Source organism: Lutra lutra, chromosome 1 (assembly GCF_902655055.1).
Source record: "Lutra lutra chromosome 1, mLutLut1.2, whole genome shotgun sequence".
Classification (NCBI taxonomy): domain Eukaryota; kingdom Metazoa; phylum Chordata; class Mammalia; order Carnivora; family Mustelidae; genus Lutra; species Lutra lutra.
Window position 1 is genome coordinate 110,862,441 of NC_062278.1, and position 22,347 is coordinate 110,884,787.

Sequence of the window (22,347 nt, forward strand, 5' to 3'; positions counted from 1 at the left end):
AAGAAAACCAACTGACAGTTCTTAAGGATCTGTGTTGTACTTAAAATGGCTTAAAATCAATATTAATGGGGAAATGATGGACATTAGCTCTTAACCTCCTGGTAATTTCAGAGGACAGCATTCCAAAAAAAGAATTTCCAGTTTCCCCCCTTCTTGGGAAACAGAGAGGGCAATTTTCCCTTAAGATGCTACCCAGAAATTGTAGTTTTAAAGTTTAGAACTCTAAATTCCACATTTTGACTGAACAAAGAGTTACCTGATCTAGAGCAGAAATGACTCCAAAGCCCTCCACTCTGGTGGAGAGGGGTGAAGGCTGAGAGTAAAAGCAGGTGTCTCCTATCCACAAGGAAGGCAAAAGCCAAGAAAACTGGCTAATGTTTTGTCTTGACCTCTAATCCCCTTGGACAAATTGTTCCCTTTCATTTTGATCACCCAAAAGTGGAGACACTCTTCCACTCTGTGTGAGTGAGGGTCAGCACTAGGATCACAAGAGGCAGTAATATATATATATATTATTTAAAACCATAACACAGTTTTAAATGTATTTTCCTGCTGAGTCTCAAAGCAGATTTTTCTTCTTCTTCTTCTTCTTCTTCTTCTCCTTCTTCTTCTTCTTCTTCTTCTTCTTCTTCTTCTTCTTCTTCTTCTTCTTCTTCTTCTTCTTTTTTTAGGAAATGCCAATGAGTGGTGCCTGGATCTTGGTATTACTCTTGTCTCTCTTAACTTTGTTCTAGCAGTTCATTTTGCCTAAAGTATTCTCTGGACCTAATACCTAGTTCCAGAGGGAGCAGTTGAAGTGTTGGCCTTGGACACAGCTACCTGGTTAGGCTACTGAGAGCCTGTTACTTGGCTGGCAAGGGTGTGAAGAGATTTCCTGAATAGAGGGCCTGCTTTCCTATCACTTCAGAGAAGTAACTTCGCTGGCCCTATAGCAAGATAGAGGTGAGATGCAGTATAAGATAGAGGGTTGCTTCAGCTTGGGTGTGGTGAGTGGGGTGGTATGCTTGTACCCCCAAGTCTACCATGGCAGATGAATGGCCATGTCTCTCTGGGGCCTAGAGACGACTTCCTTTTCCTCAGGGCCTTGAGCCCAGCACAATCAAAGATGTTAAACCAGAACCCGCTTCCTCAGCTGGTCTTGCTTCTTTGCCTTAGGAAGCGTCTCATCCTCTCTCTAACACTCCCTCTAGCCCCTTCCACACCCCGGAATCACAAGGCCCTTCCTTTTCCCCTTCCCTTGGCCTCCCTTTCTCATCATTCTCTGGGATGGGATGCACCAGTCCACATTCTGTCTCTGCTGTCACCTCTGGCTGCCATTTATTTTCCTTCAGACACATCATTCTTGAGCCACTGTCCCGAGTGTGCTCTGCCACAATCTGGGACTTCCTGGAGAATGACACACCATGGGCTCCCCGTACCCTCCGGCCTCGGGGATGACCCCCTACCCCAGCGCCTCTTGGTCCCCACCCTCGGTGCCCCTGTGTTCCAGCATCACAGACCCCCAGCTGTGCTACTCTCTCGCCTGCTTTCCCTACACGGACACCCCTGGTGTCCATGCTCTGGCCACCTTGAGGCCTTGATCAAACACTGCTTCTTCTTGAAAGTCTTTTCTTAGTCTTCTAACTGGTTAGGGCTGCCTCCTCGTTTCTCCTTACAGAGGCCTCTGTTCATCTCTCTGGTGCATTTTATCTTACGCTACTCGGCATTGCCATTATAAGTGGCCCATATCAAATCTTCTGCCTCAATTAGGATTCCCTCTGTCTCACTGAGTACAGTATCTGTCACACTTTGGGGGCTTACACATACAGATTGAGCTGATGCTCATCTCTGCTGCCCACCTCCTCTCTGCTCTCAGGGGCATCCCTGCCCTAGGCTGACACCAAAAACTAGGTACCTGCCCTTGTCCACCCTTGCGGGGCTCTGCCTGCGTCAAGAACCCATTTAGTCAGCACACAGACTGAGCAGTCCCAGCATAAAGCACGGCTTCTCTGATGTGTCTGTTCTGGTTTTGTTCAGGCTGAAGCAGAGATTCCCGCCACCACCACAGAGCCCTTTATCATGTGATCAGTGATGTCCCATGGCTCAGAGGCTGAGGACTGTGTCTTTTGAAGGTGATACCTATCTTTTGAAACCTTTAATCAGGGAGTTTTCAGATATGCGAGACTTGAGCCCTAGCCCAGAGGACAGAACTTCAGATAATGCACTTTCGGGCCTGTGTTAGGTCCACATGGAATAGAAACTTTCGTGGATGAGGCTTTGTCTAGATTTCCTACGAAACCTACGCTCTAGGACTTAGTGTTAGTTTCACCTACTCATGGTTGTTAGAAAGGAGCAACAGATAAAAATAGTAAAGTCATCAAGTCACTGGCCTTCTGGCCCATTTCAGCTTCAAGTGTGGAGTGGATTAGGAACCAGGGCCCACTTTGACCTGGTCAGCCAAGGACCATGTGGTTGTATATGAAATCTTGCGTCTCTAGGACCAAAGTCATTTGTCCTTTGAAAAGAGTACTGTTCACTTGGAGGTGCTTAAAAAAACAAAAAATCCTCCTTCTCCTTTCATTATTTCCTAGCGTACTGACTGAATGACGGGTGAGCCCTCCAGGGGGAAAACTGTTCTTTACACAGCAGTTTCAGCTGCTTGACTGTATGTCTTGTTCAGCATCCACACTAATCCGCACAGGAATTGGAAATGGAGTGTTGGTGGGGTGGGGAGGGGTGCAGGAGCTCTGGGCCCCAGGGTCTCGTGAGTGGTCCATTCCTGGACGTCTGCACTTTGTGGGGTCCCGTCCTTCACTCTGTCTCTTGCTCTGACCCGAGTTCGTTCTCCTCATCCATTTCGGTTTCTGCCACCGGGGTGAAGATCAAAGAAGGATCAGGAGGTGCAGGCAAAGGAAGCAGAGAGAGGAAGAGAAAGAGAGAAAGAAGAGAAAGAGAAAAATTAGCAAGCAAAGCAGAAACAGTTCATGCAGGAAATACAGAAATCGCCCCACGAGGCTGATTAAGGATGTAGTTGAGGTACAGCTGGTGTGGGTGAGGGTTTGGGATTGTGGAATTTGTACCATTCTGAGAATTTGCACAGTCATAAGTCCTGGCTCAAAAGGATTACAGCATTCTGCCCCTGGAACGAGCTTTGTATTCATCTGGTCCAAGCCTTCATCTGGCATACGACATTAAGGGTGGAGTGGAACTTGCCTTGGGTCACCATGGCAAGCTGGAGGCAGGGTCCGGACAACCACCCATAATTCCCACTTCCTGTCCCAAGTGACTTCACTACACATGCACACTTCTTGTCTGTTCCCCATCTCTTTCCCCACAATCCTTCGGGGCTTGAAATTTCTCAGTCTTGCTCATCCTTATAACTCCCTTAGGACCTAGCACGTGCCTGGGGCAGAGAGATGCTTAGTAGGAACCTGCTCAGTGAATGAGCAGAGACGCCAGGAATGTCTGAATGGGGATTCTAAGAATCCTAATCCAGGCTATCCTGGAAGAACCAGGTCATATTCAGGAGAAAAAAAAAAAAATTCTTCTTTTCTCTAGTACAAAATGACAGGCATTCTTTAGTATACTAACATAAGTCACATAAGATGGTACCATCAAATACAGTAGTGTGTTACTCTTACCAGAACTTCCATTACATTAAAAAAGCGTGCATGCTTTATTAGGGGAAAAATTATTATTTAAGTTTTCTGCCTTCCAAAAGCATGAGTGAGAGAAAAGCCTCTGCCGAATGAGGAGGTTTGTTTGGTGTGGAGCGGTGGCGGCGGGGTAGGGGGGAGAAAGACATATTTATGGGGCTTTCATTTATTCCTGGTTGGTCCCACAGGTATGATATATACATTAACTCAACTGGTCCTTTGAATAATCAAGAATGCAGGAAACTGAGGCCAAAAGTCTGAGTGCATGGCTTGGGGATATTCAACTGGTTGAGTCTGGATTTGATCTAGAACTTCCTGACTTTAAAACTACCCTACCCTCTACACACCACATTCTCTTTTCCTTCCTCCTTCAGAATGCCCCCTTGTTTTGCCCCGCACAGTGCTTCCCACAGAACTCAGTCATAGCACTACACGTGAGCCACGTGTTGGACGAGGTGGGGGATGTGTCTTCTAGCATTTGAGTTCCTCAGTTTCTGAACCTTGTCTTTTCTATCTGAATTCCCTAGAGGCACCCAGAAAATGACTGTTGAAGCCATAAGATACCCCCCTTTCCCACATTGCGCTCTGACTCCAGCCACATCATCTTGTTAAAAAAATTTTAAAGGCAAGAATATTCTCAAACATTCTGCCTGGAATTTGCCTCAAGAGAGTTCACCCCGACAGGGTCCCACGGAGGCTGCACAAGTGGTTCTGCCTGCCTAGGGAATTTGAGCCTTTCAGAAGAAGGGACAAAAACACCACAGTATATATGCAGTCATGAAATGCGGCCGGGCGGAACCAACCCTAACACTTGACTTCTCCCCTCTCTGGCCTAAAGCCAATCCTCCCCTTTGTCCTTCTCTTCCTTCCCTTCCTATAACCACACCTCCCTTCCTTAGTCCTGCTGTAATGAGTTTTCTAAAACTTGTAAAAGTCTTTACAAGTCTTGAACTAGAACTACCTGGATAAGGGGACAGCGTGACGGCTGGTATATTTTTACAATGCTCACTAAGTGAGCAGTATTTGAAAAATGCCCCCAATATGTTCTAGAGTATTAAGGCTAGTTCAACTTTTTATTTTAATTTGAGGCGAAGGATCTTGTCCATGGTTGCAAGGTGAGTGAGGAGCAGAGCCACTGCAAGAACTCTGGGTCTCAAAAGCCAGTACAGAGCTGTGTCCCCTGCTTTACACAGACTTCCTGCACTAACCTCACAGCCTTTCCTGACAGGCCCTAAATCATGAGCTGTTCCAGAAACCTTAGTGGGTATGGCTGATGGCCACACGGAGACTGGCAAGGTCATTGAGCTCTGGGCACTGGTGCTGAAATAGTTTCCTTAATTAGCAATGGTCAGAGCTCATTTCAAACCTGGGGACAAGCTACTCCTTTAGCAAATTTGGCAACCTGTCTGTAGGCAGAGGTGAAATTAGTACTTAGGAAGTAAACTGGGACCAACAAGAAGGTTCCTTCAGAATCTTGATATCTTATTGCCCAGAGAAACAATAGCCTTTTGGTCTAGCCCTTATGTGTTTGCTGAATTCCTGCCCCCAACCTTCTTTGAGAGCACCTGTTAGGTTTTCACCTTTGTGTGGTTTCTGGTTAGAACCCACCAGTGCTGGGGAGCTCATTATCTTTATCACAGACTAATTTTGTTTTCTTACTTTTACAGGTTGGGATCCTGTTACTCCATGTCCCATCCTTCAGACACTCGATCTGGAATGTATCCATCTCCACATTATCCTAGGAAAAAACATGAAGAAGATGTGGCAAGAAGGAGGTTGTTTCCCAGTATAACCAGCTCAAATTCCAAAGCCAGTTGTCCTTGACCGAGATTTTCTAACCACGGTCCTCCAAGGGCAAGGTCGACGATAGGAAATAGAGAGATGCTGAATTCATGGTCCCCCTTCCTACTCTGGAGAGGGACAAGGACTGTGTGAAAGAAAGGGCTTGGACAACTGTCTGAAAGGGGAACACTGTACCTCTGACTCCATTCTAGAGCTGTGGCTCTCAAATATAGTAGACATCACTATCTTTTGCACAGACCACTGCACCCCCCTACCCCCTGGCCCCCAGAGTTTCTGTTTCAGTGGGCCTGGCTTGGAGAGCATGACTTGGATTTCTAATAAGTGATGTGATGCTGTGGTGGGGACCCTACGTGGAGACTCATTCCTTGAGAACCTTCCTCTAGCTTGGCTCACACCAGTCTCACCTGGGTAACATAACAAAAAACCAATCACTGACACTTACCCAGGGATTCTGCTTTAATTCATCTCAAGTGAGGGGCCTGTGAGGTCATTTCATATTATTTTTAAATCAGCCAGGTGATTCCTAGGATAGTTAGCACTATCTGTCTGCTGCCTCTAAAATCTCTCCTTCCTGTCCGGGTCTCCCCCAGTAGGCCTGATTGATGAACTTTGTTAATGTTGTCTGTCCTGATTGTAGGGATGAATGGATCTTGATTTGTTTTTGATATTCAAATCAGCCCAAGCTCTGATAGAAGACTTCTGTGCCATTTCCAGAGGTGAAAATCTGGGATGCATGCTTTGGATTTTCAAAGGACTGGAATTTCTGGAACACGTTGGAGGTTTAAGGGGAAGTTAGGGAATCCTGTGGTGGGACCATGACAAGCTCTGGAAGCCCATCGGCCTTGGGAGGCCCTGGAGCATTCCTCAGGCCTGGTGGCTCTTCCTCCCCCAGCAGGACCCTGTACCTTCAGCACTTTGTAGCCTGTGTCACAGCTGATGAGCACCTGGTCTTTGAAGGAATACGTGGTTTGTAGGGGCTCGATTTTCCCATGGACAGGAGGCTGTGGCTCTGGGCACTCATTCCCTGGTGAGAGTAATGAAAGGACAGTGGGTGAGAAAACAGGGAAAAGTCTGCAACAGGCAGCTGGCCCCTGGGGTGCAAGGTGTGGTGGAAACCCACAGAACTGGGTGCTGTGGGCCTGCACCTTCTAGGCCCTGAAGAGTTATTCTGGAAGCTTGAGCAGGTGACTTTCCAACTTGGACCTCTAGTTCCTCATCTGTAAAATGAGGTGGTTGGCCAAACGATTTTGTCATGACTCAGGGTTGAGCAGGATATTAGGTGTCACTGAGTGCAACCCTTGTCTGAGTCTGCCTTTATAACATCTTCCATAGTAGACACCAAACATCTTTTTGTATTCCTACAGTGACAGGGAACTCAATACCTAGCAAACTTTTACCTTTCTTACTAGACTCTAATCAAAGGAACAGTATTTTTCTATTCAACTAAAATCTGTCCCCTTGTAATTTGCTCTCACAGGGCAGAATTGTCCTCTTGGGCTGCTCAGGATGACTCTAATTGCTTTTTCTCCCCAAGACCATTCTTCAAAGTGTTAGAGAGACTGCGACCATATGCCTCTGAGCTTTCCCTTCCAAAGGCTACCTTGGACAGGATTCCCGGGCCTGAGTTTACCCCTGACAATTTTTCCTGGACAAACTCTCCCTAGAATTGGACACCAGTGTGATAATGCAGGAAAGATCAGGATATCAGATCTATGAGCTGGATTAGCCACACCCAGCACCCTCTTCTTCCTCAGTTTACTGCAGACCACGGGGGCAAATGGCTCTCCCAGAATTTGGGCCAGGACAAGCTGCCTTGGAGTACTGGGGAATGTTGCCTGTGGGTGCTACCAGTCTGTGGCCACAGGCGTCAAACCGCCATGATGAAACATTACGAGCTATGGGCCCACACTCACATCCCTGCCCCAGTCTTGGAGAGAGCTGAACTGGGATGGTTCTCTCCAGGCCCAATGAATCAGTGTGAAAGAGTAGAGTTTGGGAAACAAGGTGGGGTTTTGTTTGTTTGTTGTTTTTTTAAATCTGCTTATGTGATTCTGAAGTGTAGTAAGTTTGAAAGCTATGTCTAGTCTAAACCCACCATTATTGCTTCTCTTGTCCCTATTTTATGGATGGGAAACTGAGTCAGGAGAGAGAATGTACCTGGTTCCACACTCCTCTGTAGCAGAGCTGGGGGTCCTGCACAACCCCAGGGGAGTCCCAAGCCTGTACCCCTCATCTCTCAGCCACTGCCCCATGAGGGCTGAGCACAGTGACCAAGCATGACCCACAGAGAGAGAGGCCATGTTACCTGTCGCCCTGTACGAGAGCCTCCAGCCCCGGTTCTCCCCTGAGTTGTCGCTGCGGAACAGGATCTGGACGCTGTGGCTCTGGGTATTGATGGGTTCTGGGGCTCTCTCTCCACAGAAGGGCCCAAAAACATTTGGACCAGCTTTAATCTATGAGGAGCAAGATGGAGATAAAGGGTTACATCTGAGCAGTGGTAGCAGCTGCTGGGACCATCTCTATACTGCACCCTGGTTTTCTGGAAGCCTCCATATGAACACCTAGTGTGTTTTTAGTGGGCATCACCATTCACCAAAGAGTTCCATCTCCACTCTCTCATTTACAGATTACAACAATCTTGGTAGTGGATGAGGCAGGCTAATAACTCTCTTCTCAGAGATGAACATTCCAGGCTCAGAAAGGGACAGAGCCTTGTCCAGGGGCATAGGATAGAAAGGGACTCTTCTCTCACAGAATCTGCAGTCTAGTCAAGGATGGCAGGGATGGGGGAGTGGGACTAACAATAAATGACAAGCAAAATAATTACATGCGGTGGCACAAATAATAAAAAATAATCAGGATGCTATATACATATAATATAAATATATCCTATATATTTATAATTTATGTGGTAAAATTTGTGTAACCTAATTTACTATTTATATATTAGATTAAACTTTACTTATTTTTGTAATAAAACTTCAAATAGGTGATCACAGATGGCTTCTTTGGTTGGATTTAAGACATAAGGAAGAGGGGAAAATACTTTCCAGGCAGAGAAAACAGCATATGTAAAGGTTAAGATCAAAGGTGGGAAAGGGCCCAGCAAGTATTAAGAACAGAAAGGAGGCCAGAGTGGCTGAAGCAGAGGGAGTACCATAGCATGAAGTAGGAAAGGCAGGCAAACACCACATGGTGTTGAGGAATTTACATTTACTTCCAAGAACAATCCCGATTTAATCTGGCTTTTATAAAGCTCAGCCTCAATGCTGTGGAGAGCAGACAATGTAGGGCAAGGGTGGAAACAAGAAAACCAGCTGGAAGCTTTGCAACAGAGATGATGGGGTTTGGCCTGGGTGCCATCAGTGGGGAATGGAGAGAAGGAAGTAGGCACTATTAGCTGATCTGGATTTTCGGACTCCCAGGCCCAGGTTGTGTCTCTAACTCTTTTTCTTTCCTTCTCCAAGAATCAGGACTCCCAAGCCTCATCTGGTGACTTCTACAATCCTGGGAGATATCTCTATCTTATCACCCTTATTGTGGATGGGGGGAAAAGTGAAGCCCCATGAAATTAAGTGCCTGGAGAAGGCTTACAGCATAGCTCCTGGGCTACTGTGTGTGGTAGGCAGGATTCTAAGATGGTCCCCATGACCTTCACCTCTGGTATTACTTCATAATGATGTCATATAACTTGGCAAAAGGGATTCTTTTAACCAAGAAGTTAGCATTCAATCAGGGAAGATCCCTAGGCTGGATCCGATTAAGCTGGTAGATGCTATTTTAAATAATGACCTTTTGGGAAGCAAGCAGCTTGGTCCCCCATCCTGGAAAAAGATAAAGGGCCAACAATATCAATTTTCCCAATTCAGCCAAGATTTCCCAGCATCCCCAGGGCAAGCGTCCATTGTAGGCTTACCTTGATGTAGTCATAGGGGCAGGACACCTCAGGATGATCCTCAATGTCGAAAATGTCCTCAAACTGCAGGCTGACCATGAAACCCTCCTCTAGCTCTATCGTGTAGAAGCATTCTGAGCTCTTAGGATAAGGGTTGGGGAAGTCAGGGCTGGTGATCACGCCGGTCCTCTGGGTAAAGAGGTTGTCACTGCACTCCACTGTGGGAACATACCAGAGCAAAGTGGCACACCAAAACCAAGCCCACAGCAACCCCTTTCTTATCTGTTACTATATTTTTCCCACTGGTCCTGAGAGGCAATCAGGGAAGGCATCACTATCCCTATTTTATTGATGGGTAGAATTAATTTATCCAAGATCACACACCTAGTAATTTTCAGAGTCAAGGTTCAAAGGCAGTAAGTGTGAAAGCCTTCTCATCAGATTCTCTAGTATTGGTGAGGGGAAAGGAGAGGTCTGAGATGGAAAGGTTTTGAGACAGAGTGGGAGGGAGAATCAACTGGACCTTCTTTTCTTCTTCTCCCCTCAGCCCAGAACTCCATTCTCTGTTCAAAGTCTTCCTGATCCCTCATCCAACACAGGACCCTCACACATACCCTCACTCTTTGGTGTCTAATCTTGCTGTTTCTCCTCTTGCTGCTGACTACTACCTGACATTATGCAGTATATTTGCTGGTGGATTTTCTTGCCCCCACTAAATTGTAAGTTCTCTGAGCTCAGGGATTCTGCTTTGTTCCCCACTGTAGCTGCAACAAAGGACCCAATGTCCTGGGATCATGGCCATGGCTTAGCCCTGCAAAGGCCCTTTATTGGCCACCAAAACTTTCTCCTTGGGCTGAGCCATCTTAAATATGGGATGTCAATCCTTTCTAAGCCCCTATTTATTGTGCTCGTTTGCAAGTGAGAAAACTGGCTCAGAGAGGGGGCACGGTTAACCTGAAGTCCTATAGCTTTGAGCTGGAGAGCATTGTTAAGAGAATCTTGAATCCTCATCTTTTTTCATTTTCTACCCCAAGCACTCTCTGGGTGGTGACATCGCCCCCATGGGGGCTAAAATTATTTGGGGTTTTTTTGGAAGGATTACTCTTTTTATTCATAATACACCGATGGACAGAGTACATAAACACATATATAGTATTACCTGTGGTATTAAGATTTCACGGCTAGAGGAAATTAGGAAGATAATGTTTAAAAAGTCTCCTGGAGGTAGAGGAGAAACTGAAAACAAAGATTGAGAAGCTCTACTCATTCTCAGCCCTCACTGTACTTAGCATGTAGTAGATACTCAATAAACACCTCCAGAATGAAAAGCAGAGAAAATACAGCCCTCTTGAAGAAACCTCCTGTATGTGCCTGCTTTATAATGATGAGTCACATGGGTTTTGTTTTGTTTTGTTTTGTTTTGTTTTGCTTTCCCCTAGAAGCAAGGAAAGCTTTTGAAGGAGGAAGGAAAGGAAGTCTTGCTTCTAGTTTTGCTCTCCTCCAATGATCCCCCACTTGGTTTCCATGAGACCCTCCTAAAACACAGATCCTTACCCTGTAACCATCCATACTAATCTGCTGTCAATGCCCTAGACATGCCACATTCTATCAGGACTCTGAATTTTTGCAGAAGCTCTTCTCTCTGCCTGAAGCACCCTCCTTTTCCGTCGTCTTCCTTCTCTGCCAAGGGTCACCATCTCTGGGACATGTCTGCCCACTACGCAGTGTAGACTCAGGTAAGATTGTGCCGAGCCCACACTTCTTTTACAGCACTGATTACATTTCGCCATTTTCTTCTGTGGCAATGACCCCACTAGCCAGGGAGGCCCTCAGGGAAAGTGGCTGAAGCCTTCTATTTGTCCATTTCTCCATTGCTGCCCTGCCTGGACGCAACAGCTGGGTGGGCATGTTGACTAGACAGGAAGATGAAGAGAGAAGGAATGGGGCATTTTCTTGCTGTCTCTCTTTGCCTCTCTCTTCCCACATCTTTCCTTTGGACTGAGGTTCTTTTGATCACAGAGGAACTTGGGAGGCCATGGGAGTGAGGAGGAAAAGGAATTGCTGGGTGAGGCCAACTTCATGGCTCAGAGCAAGGGGACCAGGAAACCCAGGTTTTCCCATAACTTGGCCAGGCTTGTTACCTACAGTAGGAGAGCATAAATTCCTGCTGCCAAGGAAGAAAGAGGGCCTAGAGGTTAGGGCTTCTCAAATGTGGTCCTTTGGGAACCTGAACCCAGACTTCCCAGCTGGTGGGCATTTCAGCTCCTTCGTCCATGTGGTATCTGAGGCAGAGCTCTCTGGCTTCATTTCTAATTGTTCTTACTCTGTGTCTGTCCCTCCTCGGAGCCTCCCCTAATCTTATTGGAAAACATGGCACAGAATGGTGATATGTAGTGTGATCCCTGGGCCCCACCTCGGCAGGTCCTGTTGTCTGTATGGAGGAGGTAGCCAAAGCGGCAGGAGCAGTAGTAGCCGCCGATGTAGTTATGACAATAGTGGTCACAGGACAGCTCCTCGTCCTCCCGCTCAGTGCACTCGTCCACATCTGCAGGGCAATCAATCCATGTGTGAGGATGAAGACGACAGCCACCATCTACAGAGCACGTTGTATGGGCCACTCCCTGTGCAAGCTTCACATAAAGCCCAGAAGTAGCCATTGCTTCCCTTTACAAATGAGGAAACTGGAACTCAGAGCAGCACAAGGCAACCCAAGATGGCAGAGAGCCAGGTTCAAGGCCAGGCAAGCTGAGTCCTCGTGGTGCCAGTACCCTTTAATGCTTGTGGTAATAGCAAGCAGGACTGTTACCCTCTTACCATTCACATTCCACAGATGATGAAACAGAGACTTGGGGCCTTTAAAGAACTTACTCCACGTCACAGAGATGGTAAGTGGTGGAGTCAACATTCACAGCCAGGGAGGCTGGCTCCAGAGCTCACTCTTCACGTCTAGTCCATGCTGCGCCTCTCTCTCTACGTCACTTCCCTCAGCAGTGGAAATGTAAACATTAAAACGTATGTTCTTAACCCGATTTAAGGATTTAATGGTATATTATTCCCCAACAGATACAGGAATGGCCAAAAGGCACATGAAAAAATGGTTGACATCATTAGTCACCAGGGAAATATAAGTCAAAACCATAATGAGGTTCCACTACATATCCCGCCAGAATTTTAAATTTTAAAAATTGAAAAATTGACAACATCAAACCCTGATACATTGGTGAAGGAATATAAAATGGTACAAAAATCCTTTGGGAAAGGTCTGGCAATTTCTTATAAAATTAATATATAGTCCTTCCCTATGACCCAATAATACTACTCCTAGATATTTACCCAATACAGGTGAAAACATATGTCCAGAAAAAGGCTAGTACAGGAAACCTCTTTAATGAGAACCTCTGTAATGAGAGCCAAAAGAATGGATAGAGCGCAGGTGTCCATCACTGGAAGAATGGATAAACAGATTGTAGAATATTCATACAATGGAAAATTGCTCTGCCAGGAAAGGAACGAATTATCAATGTGTTGCAACATGACCAAACCTCAGAAACTTTATCCTGAGTAAAAGAATCCTCACTTCCAGAATATATTTTGTGTATGTTCATTTATATGAAATTTCAGAAGAGGCAACACTAATCTATGTTGGAAAAAAAATTGAAACAGTTGTTGCCTCTAAGGGAGATGGGAGCAGAATGTGATTGGGAAGGAATGTAAGGGAATTTTTCTGGGTTAATGGTAAAGTTCAATATCTTATCAGGGGTTTGGGTCACATACAAATAAATTTCTCAAAAATCAACAAGTGTGCTTAGGCTTGTACATTTCATTGAATAAAAATTTTACATTCGAAGAAAGAAAATTGTAGATAGGTATTGCTCTTCACCAAAATGGTTTGCATGCTAAAGTATTTAGGAAAAAGTGTACTGCTGTCTGCAATTTACTTTGAAATGCACCAAAAAAGATGGATTGGTGGATAGATAGAAGATAAATGGGTAGATATGTGATAGAGCAAATGCAGTAAGACATTAATGGCAGAATCTCCATGGTGAGTATGTATGTGTTCCTTGTGAAGAAGAGAGCTTATGGTACTTTTAGTTTTTAGAGAGAAAGGGAGACCTGGGGATGAGCCATCCACTTCTCCAACTTACCCACAGCCATGTAGTGGGCATCAAAGCCTGTGAATCGCTCCTCATTGGAGAAATCTGACCGGAAAGTGATGGACATGAAGGAGCCGGGGGAGAACACGACTTCCTGGCCAGGGGTCTGCTCTGTGTCTGTAGTCTCCTGGCCACAGAACGTTGCCAGCACCTGCTCTTCCGTTTCTACCTTTGGGGTCAAAGAGAGAGGGAACAAGATAAGTAGCTTCCCAAATTAACTTCCTTGCTGGTCTCCAGGAGAAAAGAGGGAGAGCCTTCCCATGAGTACACCAGGCAGGCTGAGAAACCCAGAGAAAGCGGATGCAAGATTCTGGGACTTGAGGAATCACGAAGTATGGGTTAAGTCTATGTGCCCGTTTAGTCGGTGCTTCATTCACTTGTATAAGTCCATCAGAAGTAGCTTGACATCTGTCATTCCTAGAGAGAGCAAAATGGCTTATTTATTGAAAATAACTCAATATTTAGAATTCAGAAAGAGTTAGATAACCTCACGGGTAGATTCCATATGCAACAGAAACTGACCACATTTCCAAAGAAGAGAGACGAACTGCAGGTCAGTCACTGAGCATTCAGTGGGTGCCTGCCTGTGAGCAAAGCATGGGAGCTGTGCATGCGGAGACAGGGTTTAGACGGACAGAAACACACACAGAGGGCTATTATACAGTGCGACAAGGGCTTCAGCGGGAACACAAGCACTGGGAACGCGCACTTCGGAAGGAGATGAAAGATCCCATCAGAATGGAAACTGCAGGAGAGCGGACACTGTTTGCAGATGCGTTTTCAGTGCCTGGAGGTGGAGGTGGAGGGAGACCTGGCGCATAGCAGTTACCCAACAAATGTTTGTTGTCAAGAACTAAAATTGGAGGGCTGTTCTGAGAACAATGAGAAGCCAGCGAGTCTGTGGGGATTATAGAAGGAGAAGTACGTTGCAGGATAGGTTGAAATGAGATTATGACTGAGCTGCTTATGCTCTCTCTCAGATAAATAAATAAATCTTAAAAAAAAAAAAAAAGATAACCGAGCTTGAATACCATAATAACGCTGTGTGACTCTTCCTTCTGTGAGTAAAGGAAAGACACGAAAATGTCTGAAAAGGGAAATTGAGTAAATAGAACTATATTTAATAGGTGGTCTTCATAATTCAGGAATGACTGGAATCTTCTCTGAAATGGTTGTGTTTGTGTTAAGACTCAGAGGCAAAAATGACCTATTTGCTGAAAGAATTCCCTACTTTGGAAGAGCCGGAGGCCCTGTGTAAATTCAGAGACCCAAGTACAGATCCTGAACTGGTTGCATAAGCTGACATTGTGTGAGTTTGGTTTGGGAAGCACGATATGGTAGCTGGTTGGTATATGTGTTTGACTATGTATGCATACTTGGTCTACCTACCACTGTATCATTTACACTAACTGGCTTCTTTAGAGGTTGTGTTTGTGTTTGTAACCTCTAGATTAACATTTTAGCCAAGATGCATGAGAAAATCTCTTAGCTAGAATGATTCTGCTGCCTTTCAAAGTCATTAAAGGAAAGTTCTCAAAGGCTCTGCCTATCTCTAGTAGCTTCTAATGCATTCATTTTTTTGTTCATTAGCTTAGTATGTCAGAAGTATCTTGACATTTGACACTTCTGTTTTGAAACTAATGATTTATTTATTTAAGATAAGTGGGAGTTTTAAAGAAAAACAATTTGCCTTGGCAACAAAGCACAAGGACAATTAATCACTAACTTTGGGAACTGAAATGTAAACAGAAGATGAGATCATGGCTTTGCTGTTTATTTCTCTTCTCTGTAGATACTGGCCAAACTCAACCAGCCTTATTACTGTAGACTGTACCTATCTGCACACAGTCACTTCTTTGACCACCATGGCTGGTTTATTATTTTGGTTATCTGAGTTTTCCAGATAGCTGAAGTTTTACCTGACTATAATTAATTTATTATTATTATTATTATTATTTGATGTAATGCTTTTTAAAGTGCTTTATTTTTTCAAAAAATTATTTATTTATTTGAGAGAGAGAGTGAGCAAGAGAGGAGAGAATACGAGAGGGGGGAAGCAGCAGAGGGAGAGGGAGAAGCAGACTCTCCACTGCACAAATGCCAGATGTGGGACTTGAACCCAGGACCCCGGGATCATGACCTGAGTTGAAGGCAGGTGCTTAACCAACTGAGCCACCCAGGCCCCCCTTTCAAAGTGCTTTATACAAATCCCTGCTTTCTTAGGTGAAACATGCTAACCCTTTTTGGTGATCCAGGGACATTATTATGAATGTCAACCACCTTGGGGATATTGTGTTGTGTCATGTTACCTGCCCTGCATGGAACAACCCCAGACCATAATGCCTTTGCAATTCTTCTGTCTCCCTTATGGAGTGTTTTATTTTGTGTCTTTTTTTTTAATCAGTTTGTTAACTGAAATGTGTTGTAAAATAGAAATTAGTTAAGCTGCTCTTATTAGAACTTAATAAAAATAAGACTAAGTAGGTTTAGAGTGAAGGCTTAAAATAGGCATGAAGGGGAGACCACTGTCTTGGTGACTTCTATTTTGGAGTAGTATAAGGTAGATAGACCTGGCAGTTGGAGGTCCTGGGCCTGTTCCTGACTACCATAAACTGTTCCATGACCACCTGCCATCTAGTTCTCAGCTATCCACCTGGTAGAGCAGGGGTTTGAACTAGCTGAGCTATATATCCTCTTCCAATCTGATGTACTGGTATTCTAACAAGTCATCATGCCTGTACATTCAATAGGCCAACTAGAAGATGGTGAGCAGGAGTTTCAACACACTGATTGCTTTCTTTTGAAGAACTCGATGAACTTGAAATTCTTCATGATCTAGAACCATGTAATACCAAGCCAGCTACTTAATGAATAGTGATGCCTTGAGCATTAACACTTCCAGACTCGACAGCTTCCTTTCTGTATTTTGATATCCCCAAAGTTTCTGTAGAGTGGACACTTTCCATGTAGCTACTCTCTGTAGTACCAACCAGAGGTAACATGGATCAGGGGAGACCTAATGAAGATCTGTGATAATAAACTCTCTTGTAACTTGCAGGATAAAGGACATTTTCATGATGGCAGATAAACAGTCATCACATGCAGAGACACACTATTGCAGAGAACAGGTAAGCATGTTCTGGCTGAGGCCTATGGAAAATCTGAGCCATCTCTACCTGTAGGAGCAGGGAAGAAAAGGCTCTGGAAGCTTAGGAATTCAGCCTGCAGCTCAGAATAGAGTCTTAGAATATCAGAGCTGGGAAAGAGGGATCTTTAAAAGTTATTTCAACCCCCCTCCAGAGGAAACTGAGGTCTAAAGACGGCCAGTGACTTGCTCAGGAGTAGAGAGATAACCACAAGCATTTCCTGACATCAGTTTTGCTGTTGGAACTCTTCTGACCCTGAAGAAAGGAACCCACCAACCCAGAGAGTACATGACAAAAGACATAGGCACTTTGCCAAAACAACTTTTCTGGCTCAAGGGCCTCTTCAAACTTTATCTTGGGTGCATGGACTGTCTCCCAGAGAGGATGTGGCTCAGTGGCAGCTCCTACCCAGACAGGGGTGGGGGGGGGGCACTGACCTTGGTTAATATTTGTAGCCCCTGTTATGAATTATAAAATTCTACAGAAATCATTTACCTCAATTACAAGCAGAAGATTGAACCCTTGCTTCTGTTTGGACTGTCCCATTTCTAGGGTCATCATATTAACATGATGGAGAAAAGTACCTTATCAAATGAAGACATGAAATTCATAATAGAGAACCATCGGGCTGGGGATCACAGACTCTTCATTTTTCTATTTCTTATTATGGCAACCATATCCTTTCAGGCTATTGTCATTTAGGGTGCCAACACATGGATGCATGTCCTCAATTTGTGTTCTTTCAACTCAATTCAAAAAGTATTTATATACCAAATTCCGTCTGGACTATAGTGTGGAGGATGCCAAAAATTATTTATCTGTTGCATGAGCTTAAAGAGCAAGTCCCCTGCCTTGAGGAAAGTGAAATTTAGTAGGAGAATAATATAAATGCTCAAGTGGGTATGTGTTAGGGAATTGTCAGGTCATAGTTATTGCAGTGAAAGATAGGAAGCCCCAGGGGGTCAAAGAAGGAAAAAAAATGACATTGAGCTGAAGGAAATCATAAAACATTTAGGAAGAAGAGAATATTTTCGAGCTGAGGCCTAAAAGATGAATAGGATTCAAGGAGATGGAAATAGTAGGTGGAGGGCAGGCAGTAGCTCTCATGCTGAGGGAATAGTGAAATCCCAGAGGTTGTCAGGGTCTCAACTGTCCCTTCCTCCCCACTACCACCTGCCATAGGAAAGGGGTTCTGTTGAGGACAGGGAGCTGGGAAGAGAGATCTAAGGAGAAGAAGCCAGAGTCTGTTTTCTATGAATTTTCACCTGTATAAACCGCACAAACCTTGGCAAAACTAAGGCAGGGCAGCAGACACGTTGGCCCAATTTCTGTGGGAGGATAGCTGCGGCTGCTCTCCACATGTCTGTAAAGTCATTTCATCAGAGTTGAACAGATACACTGACAGCTATCTACCAGTCCTTGGAGCAATGCATGGAGAAGGTAGCTCAGGAATGATGGTTCTCATTTTATTTTACCTTTGTATTTTATTTTTTGAAAGATTTTATTTATTTGACAGAGAGAGAGAGCGAGCCAGAGAGAGTACAAATGGGGATAGGGATAGAGGGAGAAGCAATCTCCCCACTGAGCAGGAAGCCCAATGTGGGGCTCCATCCCAGGACCCTGGGACCATGACCTGAGCTGAAAGCAGACGCTTAACCGATTGAGCCACCCAGGTGCCCCTGTTCTCATTTTATAATGGGAAGCCTTGAAAGTCACATGATTTAAACGAATCAGGCCAGGTCATTATCTACAGAGTAGTGACTTCAGGCCAATAACTGCAGCATCCTAATTCCCTAACCAATAACCTCCTTCTCCTTCAAGGCTTGAGGCAAACAAACAAAGGCTGTACTACAGACCCAGAAACCTCAAGGCTTTGCTTGTCAGTGTCCCCAGGCTATATCCTGGAGCTTCTCTGACATCTTCTCTGGGCCTTTGAAGAACTTCTCAGAATTAATGTAGTCAGATAGTCATGGAGTGTCTTGGATTGTGCTGCTGTCAATTTAGTTAATCTGGAAACTACATTCCCCAGAATCTCCTTTCCTGTATAGTTCTGGAGTAGAGTTGGCCAAAGGAGACACTTACATGAGTTAGGACACAATGGTCCTTACTGTCTGAAGGTTGTTTTGTGATCACACACAGAGATGGACAGATGTAGATGTGCCCGATAGGTTCCAGCTTGTCCTCACTCTCCTCCACTCTGCATCCATCACTGCTGGAAACTGCTGCTCTGATGACCAGCAGTGACCTAGACCTATCACCAGATGCTTGTACATGGACCCACTGAGGTAGGAGCTGCTCAAAACCAACAACTGCTCACAGAACCCTCCCCGATGGCCCCCCTTCACAGGCCCACTTTGGCTCCTTAGATGGTCTTGAATTCTCACATTCCCCAGCAGATGCCAACATCTCCCCCCATGCCAGGGCTTCAGGAGCTGATTAGTGACTATGGTCCTCCAACAACCCAGCCCCACCCTTCACTGCCACAGCGCCTCCTCTAGTCACGTGATTTCTGATACCCAAAATAACCATTACCTCACATTGTTCACAGATGCTCTGCTTTTCCTCACGGAACTCTGGCTGGTACAGTTACTGGAATCAGAAGTCCGGTACTATTGTAACAAACAATTAGGACCCGTGGCTTGGGTTTTGGATTGGCAGGAAGTAGAGGCTGAAAAAGCAGGGACAAACTGCTACAGGAAGCTTGCAAAGGCGACCTGAGTCATGTTAGTGTTCAAATGTTTGACACAACTTGCACGTGGCAACATAGAAGGTAGAAAAATCGTACACACTAAGCTTGTGGCTCTGCTTAGGAGATCTCTAGGCAATGTTGAAAGTGTCAGTATGTGTTTCTAGCTGTATATGACAAGGTACTTCAGGAAGAAGTAGGTCTTAAGTGTGCAAGCCTTGTGACTTGCTTTGACAAAAGGCATGTGGCATGTGGAGATGGGGTGCTGCTTCCAAGGGGCCCTGTAGCCTTTCAGGCATCAGGGGGCCTTGTAGCCCTTTCCCATGTGGAATATAGCCCTGGGGCCTCCATGTGAGGAAGCCCTGCCAGGCCTACTGGAGAAGCGAAGGTCACATAGGGCAGAGATGAATCATCCCAATTGAGGTCTCTAGACCAACCAGCTGACAGCTACCACCAACCGCCAGATAGGTGAGTGAGGCCATCTTGGACCTTCCAGCTTCAGTCAAGCCTCTACTGGAATGGCCTCTCGCAAATCCAGCCAAAGGACCATCCTGCTAAGCCTAGCCCAAACTTCTGACCAGAGGACCTGAGCAAATAAATGGATGTTGTTTCAGCTACCGAGTTCTAGAGTGGTTTGTCACACAACAATAGATATGCTATGGGGTGAGGAAACAATTTGCGACAAAGGGAAAGACTGAGATTCTGAACGGACACTTGGAGAATTTCAATCTCGTGGGTTCTTCAGGCCTTGAGAGTTACTTAGTCTAACTTCTTTTCTACCACACCCTTATCAAAAAACCATGCAACCTTTTCATGATTGATTGCAAAGATGAGACCCTCACTAACTTCTAAGATGGATCAGGCTGTTTGAATTATCCTTGACTTGGAAAATTCTCTCTTGGCTCCCTATCTAGGAAAATAACTTAGGGGAAGACATTCCAAGTGTGGGAAAAATTTTCGTGAACAAAGATATGTAGAGCAGTCATGTATAATGATAGAAATTCAGAAACAATGTAAATATTCCATTTTGGGGAGGGGGAACAGTTAAATTCACCTCGATTTAGTAAATATTAGGCAGCCATTATTTATCACATTACTGGAGAATTTACAAAGATCTGGAAGCTTTATTAGTAGGTTATATTAAGCAAAAAAGGAAAAAAAAAGCCATATACATGGTGAAGTCACAACTATGTAGAAGGTATGCTTTGAAAATAAAAAGAAGAAGAATTGAAGCAAACTGTTAGTTGAACTAACAGTTTGAACTAACAGTTGAATGGCTAGTTGAACTACAGATCTTTCTTTTTTCTCTGTTTTTATATTTTAAAAGTATTTTAAAAAGAAACCTGGACCCACAACCACTTCCCTCTAGCTTCTGTCAATGATTAGTTTAGGTCAACAAACAGGGAGCACATAGGAGGGACAACTAACCCAGCTTGGAAGCTCAGCGCCGGTTTGTGGGCCCTCTGTCTCTCATATCCACCAGAGTCTCTGGTATGGGACTCCTCTTCACTCTGTCACTACCTAACATTTCTTCTAGCCCCTGGGTCCCAACAGAGCTGAAAAAGACATGACGATCTCTGCTTTATTTCCACAAAATTATACGATGAAAAATGAAATTCTGATAAAACAATCAAGAAATTCAGAATAACTAACATTCACATACAGCAATGCATGGAAAAGAGGGCCTCCTGTCAGGAAACGGTCTTTGTGATCATGAAGTCCAAGGAGGGGGTCAGTGGGTGGGGTGAAAATGAATGGGTGAAGAGAGACAGAAGAGTCCCTTAGTGTGGAGTTCATGAAGAGTTTGTAGGAAAGAAGAGGAAGGAGAAAGAACGAGAGAGAGAGAGAAAGAGATGGAGGTGGGAGGGATTGGGCATTTAAGACTTTGCGGTAAGAACATCTCTGCTCTGTTTTGGTTTCTCAAGAGAGTGAGTTGAATTATGAATTGCTTTGAATTTTTAAAGTTTTCTGTTTACTGAAAACCCCTTACTGAGACTGGATCATGAGAGACTTCATCGTATTATGAGTCATGCATGAGTCTTCACCAATTGTTAGACGCTGGGAAAATCACTGAAACTCTCTATGTTGTAGGTTGAAATTGTGTCCCCCTTCTCTGAAGGATATAGTCCAGGCTTAACCCCTGGAGTTGACTCCATCTTATCTGGAAATAGGGCCTTGCAGATGTAATCGAGGTAAGATGACATCATGCTGGCTGGACCATTAGGGGGACCCTAATCCAGTGACTGGTGTCCTTATGAGAGGGACATTTGTTCACAGGGATACATGCAAAGCCAAGTGTAGGGAGAGGCAGAGATTGAAGACATGCATACACACTGGGGAGTGCTAAAAATTGTAAACAACCACCAGAAAGCTAGAAGGGGCAAGGAAGGGTTCTTCCCTAGAGCCGTCCGAGCCTTCAGGGCACAGCCCTGCTGACACTTTGAAATGAGACTTCAGCCTCCAGCATTGTGACCAAATACATTCCTGTTATAAGGCGCCTCATTTTTGGTACTATGTGATGGCAGCCCTAGGACATGGATACACTCTGGATGTAGGTTTTCTCATCTGTGACACAGGGACAGCAATAGTGTTAATATCACAGGACTGTTGTGAACACAACATGAGCTAATACTTGTGAAACTTAGAAGGGCCCCTGGGATCTAGACAGCACTCAGTACCTCAGTGAGAAGAGCACGACGGCTGAGATCTGGTCATCAAGCTGACCCCCTGCTAGGTGGGCAAGGATAATTCCCCAGTGTGAAGAAGAACGAGAGACTGGAACTGTCCCCGGATCCCCTCTGGTTTCCGGGTTCCACTCCTTCATTCCTAATCTCACTGAAGTCATCAGCATAGACTTCCTGTCCTATGAGGACCCGAGAGTCCAGGCTGATGGTGGAAAGGGAACTCGAGAGCTGTCACAGTCTGGCCACTGCATTTGGGAGGTGGCATTTGTCTTGGGTTCCTTTGGCCCTCTGAGGAGCCTCTTCGCAATCCTGGGAGGTGGGGGACACCTGATACTGATTTCACA

The 22,347-nt window shown here is 45.0% G+C and overlaps 1 protein-coding gene across 3 annotated transcripts in view; it reads right to left on the reverse strand.

Moving 5' to 3' along the window:
• MASP1 (MBL associated serine protease 1) overlaps positions 1 to 22,347 on the reverse strand; it is a 65,704-nt gene that overhangs the window by 23,487 nt on the left and 19,870 nt on the right. For 2 of the 3 annotated variants that reach the window (XM_047732574.1, XM_047732565.1), the window contains exons 3-8: positions 13,479 to 13,656; positions 11,747 to 11,878; positions 9,355 to 9,551; positions 7,744 to 7,891; positions 6,344 to 6,462; positions 5,295 to 5,373 (exon numbers count right to left, since the gene is read on the reverse strand). In XM_047732574.1, coding sequence (XP_047588530.1) covers positions 5,295 to 5,373; positions 6,344 to 6,462; positions 7,744 to 7,891; positions 9,355 to 9,551; positions 11,747 to 11,878; positions 13,479 to 13,656 — 853 coding nt within the window. Of the gene's footprint in view, positions 1 to 256; positions 2,844 to 5,294; positions 5,374 to 6,343; positions 6,463 to 7,743; positions 7,892 to 9,354; positions 9,552 to 11,746; positions 11,879 to 13,478; positions 13,657 to 22,347 lie in introns of all 3 variants that reach the window. The other variant, XR_007127984.1, reaches the window with a different exon arrangement.